General features: G+C 36.6%; 1 protein-coding gene across 4 annotated transcripts in view; it reads right to left on the bottom strand.

The window, feature by feature from the left end:
* The window catches only part of TBCK (TBC1 domain containing kinase), a 213,329-nt gene that overhangs the window by 139,514 nt on the left and 68,167 nt on the right, over positions 1 to 5,648 (bottom strand). For all 4 annotated transcript variants that reach the window (XM_010848238.1, XM_010848237.1, XM_010848239.1 and 1 more), the window contains 3 exons: positions 4,322 to 4,470; positions 2,931 to 3,069; positions 68 to 167 (listed from right to left, as the gene is read on the bottom strand). In XM_010848238.1, the coding sequence (XP_010846540.1) occupies positions 68 to 167; positions 2,931 to 3,069; positions 4,322 to 4,470 (388 nt within the window). The remainder of the gene's footprint in view (positions 1 to 67; positions 168 to 2,930; positions 3,070 to 4,321; positions 4,471 to 5,648) is intronic.

Below are 5,648 nucleotides of genomic sequence, written 5' to 3'. Positions count from 1 at the left end.
AAGAAGGAAGGGAGGGAGGAAAGAAGGAGAAAGGTCTGAAGCAAATTTGCCAAGATACCATTCTTACATTTCTTAGCTGGCATAATGACAGTGTCACGGTGGTGTCATCTAATAGTGAACTTCTATCTCGACCTTGTCCAAAGCTTTCACCATCTTCAAAGAGAAAACTAAAAAGAGATTTAAAAAATAAGTTATTTTAATGAGCATAGAAATCCAATTTACTGTTTAAAAACCTTCTAGAAAATAAAATTTACTCTGAATCATAAATCTCTTCATTAAAAGAAAGAAATTTTAGACTGAATAAAATCTGTAATTGGTGGCTGAAATTTCTCCAAAAAATCTTCATTTTTAAATATATGTTGAGTTTGTATAAACACAGTGCATGCGTGCTCAGTGACTCAGTTGTGTCCGACTCTTTGCAACCCCGTGGACTGCAGCCTGCTAGGCAACTCTGTCCATGTCTACAGGGAAGAATACTGGAGTGGACTGCCACTTCCTCCTTCAGGGGTTCTTCCCGAGACTGAACCCAAGTCTTCTGCATACAGATTCTTTACCACTGAGCCACCTGGGAGGCCCCTATAAATAAGCACACAAGTGTAAAGCATTTTAGGGATACAAGAACATGATTTACACTGTTCATGCAGGTGCAATGATAAAACTACACTGACAGTATGTAATATGTTCCAGAGGAAATTCATATGGGTAAAAAATGATAAAAGGAGGAAGAAAATAAAACGCTAATGCTGATAACTTCTCAGGAGAACGAATACTGAGTAGTAAACATATTTAGAATTTTAGAGAATTAATTTTTATATCCTTCAAACCATTTACTCTTGGAATTGCCATCATCTTATTTTTGATTTTTCTACTTAATTTATCATGTGAACAGTACAACTGAAGTTAATATTTAAGAATCAGTTTAAGAGGGGGGAGAGGTACAGAATTAGTGCTGTATTCAAACAATTAACCTAAAATTTACATACAAAGAAAAAAATGATCAGCAGATGGTTTCTATAGTTACCTACAAAGATCAAATCTAGTCCTAAAACCTAAAATTAAAACTTTAAAGCACTAATGGAAAGAGATGTAGGTTCTAATTTTTTGAACGAACATGATGAGCAACAGAACAATTAACAGTTTTGGCTCTTAGCATTGTATTGTCATTTAACTTCTAAGTAATTCACAAGATAGTGTCTAAGACCTTATACAACTCTGCAGTTTTTCAACAGCGCTTTAGTACCATGATGATCTCTAGGACAAGCAATGAGGTCACTGAGTACATTTTAAAATATCATTAGAAGTAAAAAAAAAAAAGTTCCTTATAATGGGCATACTAGCCTAGTATATTAACTCTGTTAAATATTACTGTTCTATTTGTACAATTTGTTTTATTGATCACCAACTATTGTGAGATGTTCCACAATAATACCTTTACTTCAAATAGATCATAAAACAAATAATTTATTAAAAATAGTAGTTTAAAAAATAACAAAAGCACTGATAAGAACTCTGCAATTAGAAACTCCTACCAAACATTTCTCCAAAGAAGACACGCAGATGGCCAATAAACACATGAAAAGCTGCTCACACTTGTTATTAGAGAAATGCAAATCAAAACTACAATAATGTATCACCTCACACCAGTCAGAATGGCTATCAACAAAAAACCGACAAACAATAAATGCTGGAGAGGACGTGGAGAAAAGGTCAACCTCTTGCACTGCTGGTGGGAATATAAACTGATACAGCCATTATGGAAAACAATATGGAGATTCCTTAAAAAAACAGGAATAAATCTACCATATGACCCAGCAATCTCACTCTTGGGCATATATCCAGAGAAAAGACACATGTACCCCAGTGTTCATTACAGCAATATTTACAATAGCCAGGAAGGAAGCAACCTAGATGTCCATCAACAGACAAATGGATAAAGAAGTTGTACATTTATACAATGGAATATTACTCAGCCATAACAAGGAACAAATCTGAGTCAGTTGTAGTTAAGTGGATGAACCTAGAGCCTCTTATACAGAGTGAAATGTCAGAAAAAGAAAAACAAGTATTGTATATTAATGCATATACATGGAATCTAAAAAAAAATGGTAATAATGAACCTAGTAGACAACAGACTTGTGGACACAGGGGAAGATGAGTGCGGTTCAGTTCAGTCTCTCAGTTGTGTGCAACTCTTTGTGACACCATGGACTGCAGCACGCCAGGGCTCCCTGTCCATCACCAACTCCCGGAGTTTACTTAAACTCATGTCCATTAAGAGGGACAATGAGGGTGGGATGAATTGAGAAAGCAGCATTGTCATATATATATTACCATCTGTAAAACAGTGGGAAGTTGCTAAATAACACAGGGAACCTAGCCTGGTGCTCTGTGATGACCTCAATGGGTGAGACTATAGGAAGGTAGGGAGGCTCAGCAGGAAAGGGATATATCAGATCAGATCAGATCAGTTGATCAGTTGTGTCTGACTCTTTGCGACCCCATGAATCACAGCATGCCAGGCCTCCCTGTCCATCACCAACTCCCGGACTTCACTCAGACTCACGTCCATCGAGTCGGTGATGCCATCCAGCCATCTCATCCTCTGTCGTCCCCTTCTCCTCCTGCCCCCAATCCCTCCCAGCATCAGAGTCTTTTCCAATGAGTCAACTCTTCGCATGAGGTGGCCAACAATTATGACTGATTTGCATTGTTGTACAGCAGAAACCAACACTAAATTGTAAAGCAATTTTCTACCAATTAAAAAATAGAATTAAAAAAAAAAACTCCTGCCAAGAAAGCAAGGTATTGATTTCAAATTGTTTTCACAATCACTTAGCTACAATGTCTACCTACCAGAAGAAAAAACTATCAAATTAAAAAAAGTTATTACTAGATTTCTCTCATTTACAAGAGATGTTTTCTTTCCTTACTTGGGGAGTGTGCAGATAGGTGGTTTGGATCGAATGATTTCCTTGTTCACAAGCTCTTTTTCCAAGTCACCTCCAGCTAAACACCAAAGGTAATACACTTCTTCAATAGATCTTTCTGCCAGGTAATCACTGTTTATATCTATCAATGGAAAATTAAAAAAAATAGCTATCACACTTTCTGTTTTTATTAAAAGGCAACAAGCAATAATAGCTGACATTTTAAAAAAGTAAAAGCTGAAGAACACAGTAAGATTTCCTTTACAATATTCATACTACAAAATTCATAGAGGATTAAATGCAGATATGCATACTGGTTGTGCATCCAGTGTCTTTGAGAAAAAAGTGTGATTTTTATCCTCTGTACCAGAGATATATATACATAAGTGTGTGTATATATGTATATATGTGTGTGTGTGTATATATATATATATATATATATGAGAGATACACACACACACACTAGCTATTATCAAGCCCTGCAGGAAAGAAATAAGGGCAAAAAAAAGCACTTGAGTAGGCAACCAGCACACCCTGTCCCATCCTTTGTCCTGAGACAATTTCTGCCTCTTTTAAAAGTCTTGATGTCTCACAGAGGCTTTGCTTCCATTGTACTATGTTCATATTGACCTTCAGTTTTTTGGCCACTCCACACGGCATGTGGGACCTTAGTTCTCCGACCAGGGATTGAACCCATCCCCCCTACATAGCAAGTGCGGAATGTTAACCACTTGGACTGCCAAGAAAGTCTTGGATCTTCATTTATAAGAAGATAAATTTTCTTATAATTTATAAGAAAACATAGAGAACATAGTAGAAACTCAATACGTATTTGCCCGAATGAATGTTTAGTAAGTATTTCCTACCATGATTATGTCATGATAATTTTTTATATAAACATAATTTACTGGTGTCCCTAAAAAACACATTTTGAGAGCTGTAATTTTCAGAGAGGAATGAAAAGAGAAAAGGTGGTATTCTCTAACAAACATGGAATTTAATAATAATGGACTTATCAATAATATGATTTTTAGATAATTTATAATAAATTTTATGAAATCTATATAAATATTGAGGTAACAGAAATTCCACCGGAAACCAGAAGATCTGATTATAGCGTTACGACCTGGATTTACATAAGAAAAATTTTTTTGTTTGATACTACTTCCTTTCTTTGATTCTTAAAATCCTTGCTCCAAAGTAATTTAAATTTAAAGGATTAAAATGTTAGGTTATATTTTAACCACTTCCAAAATTACTTCTTAATTCTCAGGTAAGTATCCAAAATGTCTCACTAATGTGAATATATATTGTTGACAAATTTAAAACTGAAACTAGGATGAGGGTACTTCCTTTAAAAACATGGCTTTATTATTAGTATTCTTTACCATTACCTTCACACAACTGACTGATATCCTCTGGCAGAGTCAAATCAGCACATCTCAGAGAAGAAGAAAACAGGCTGGCAGGTTTGATAAAGGGAGGGTATAAGGGTAACACTTCACTGAACACATTGTCCTGCATTAATTCATCTGGGGTTGGCCTTAAGAAACACATTTAAAATACAGCACAGGAATTAAAGTCATTAAAATGTTCCTAGAATAATGGCATACCTACAAGGAAATAATTAAAAGTCATAAACACCTCATAGGCATACAAAATAATGAAGCTCTCCTTATTAGAGTCTAGATATACACCTTTAAAAAAGAATCAAATGATTATAAGTAAATACTGACTTTTTTTTCTCTTTTGTGCTTTTTGTACTTTACGACTTATCAAATATTATTACATATGAGCATCTCCATTTTTTACTTTCAGCTTGACCATCATAAACTTGCTTTGCTGAATATCTTCATTAAATAATAAAATTATAAATCAATACTATCTTCTGATTTTCTTCCTACTCTCTTAATGTGGTATCAGTTCAGTCAGTTCAGTAGCTCAGTCATGTCTGATTCTTTGCAACCCCATGAACTGCAGCATGCCAGACCTCCCTGTGCATCACCAACTCCAGAAGTTCTCCCAAACTCATGTCCATTGAGTTGGTGATAACATCCAACCATCTCATCCTCTGTTGTCCCCTTCTCCTGCTGCCATCAATCTTTTCCAGTATCAGGGTCTTTTCAAATGAGTCAGTTCTTCACATGAGGTGGCCAAAGTATTGGAGTTTCACCTTCAGCATCAGTCCTTCCAATGACACCCAGTACTGATTTCCTCTAGGATGGACTGGCTGGATCCCCTTGCAGTCCAAGGGACTCTCAAGAGTCTTCTCCAACACCACAGTTCAAAAGCATCAATTCTTCGGCACTCGGCTTTCTTTATAGGCCAACCCTCACATCCATACATGACCACTGGAAAAACCATAGCTTTGACTAGACTGACCTTTGTTGATAAAGTAATGTCTCTGCTTTTTAATATGCTGTCTAGGTTGGTCATAAATTTTCTTCCAAGGAGTAAGTGTCTTTTAATTACATGGCTGCAATCACCATCTGCAGTGATTTTGGAGCCCCAAAATATAAAGTCTCTCACTGGTTCCACTGCTTCCCCATTTTTGCCATTTAGTGATGGGACCGGATGCCATGATCTTCAGGTCAGTTCAGTTCAGTTCAGTCACTCAGTCGTGTCCGACTCTCTGCAACCCCATGAATCGCAGCACGCCAGGCCTCCCTGTCCATCACCAACTCCCGGAGTTCACTCAGACTCACGTCCATCGAGTCAGCG

The sequence above is a fragment of the Bison bison genome, unplaced genomic scaffold (assembly GCF_000754665.1).
Source record: "Bison bison bison isolate TAMUID 2011002044 unplaced genomic scaffold, Bison_UMD1.0 scf7180017864263, whole genome shotgun sequence".
NCBI classification, from domain to species: domain Eukaryota; kingdom Metazoa; phylum Chordata; class Mammalia; order Artiodactyla; family Bovidae; genus Bison; species Bison bison.
This window is presented reverse-complemented; position numbering and strand designations above follow the sequence as displayed.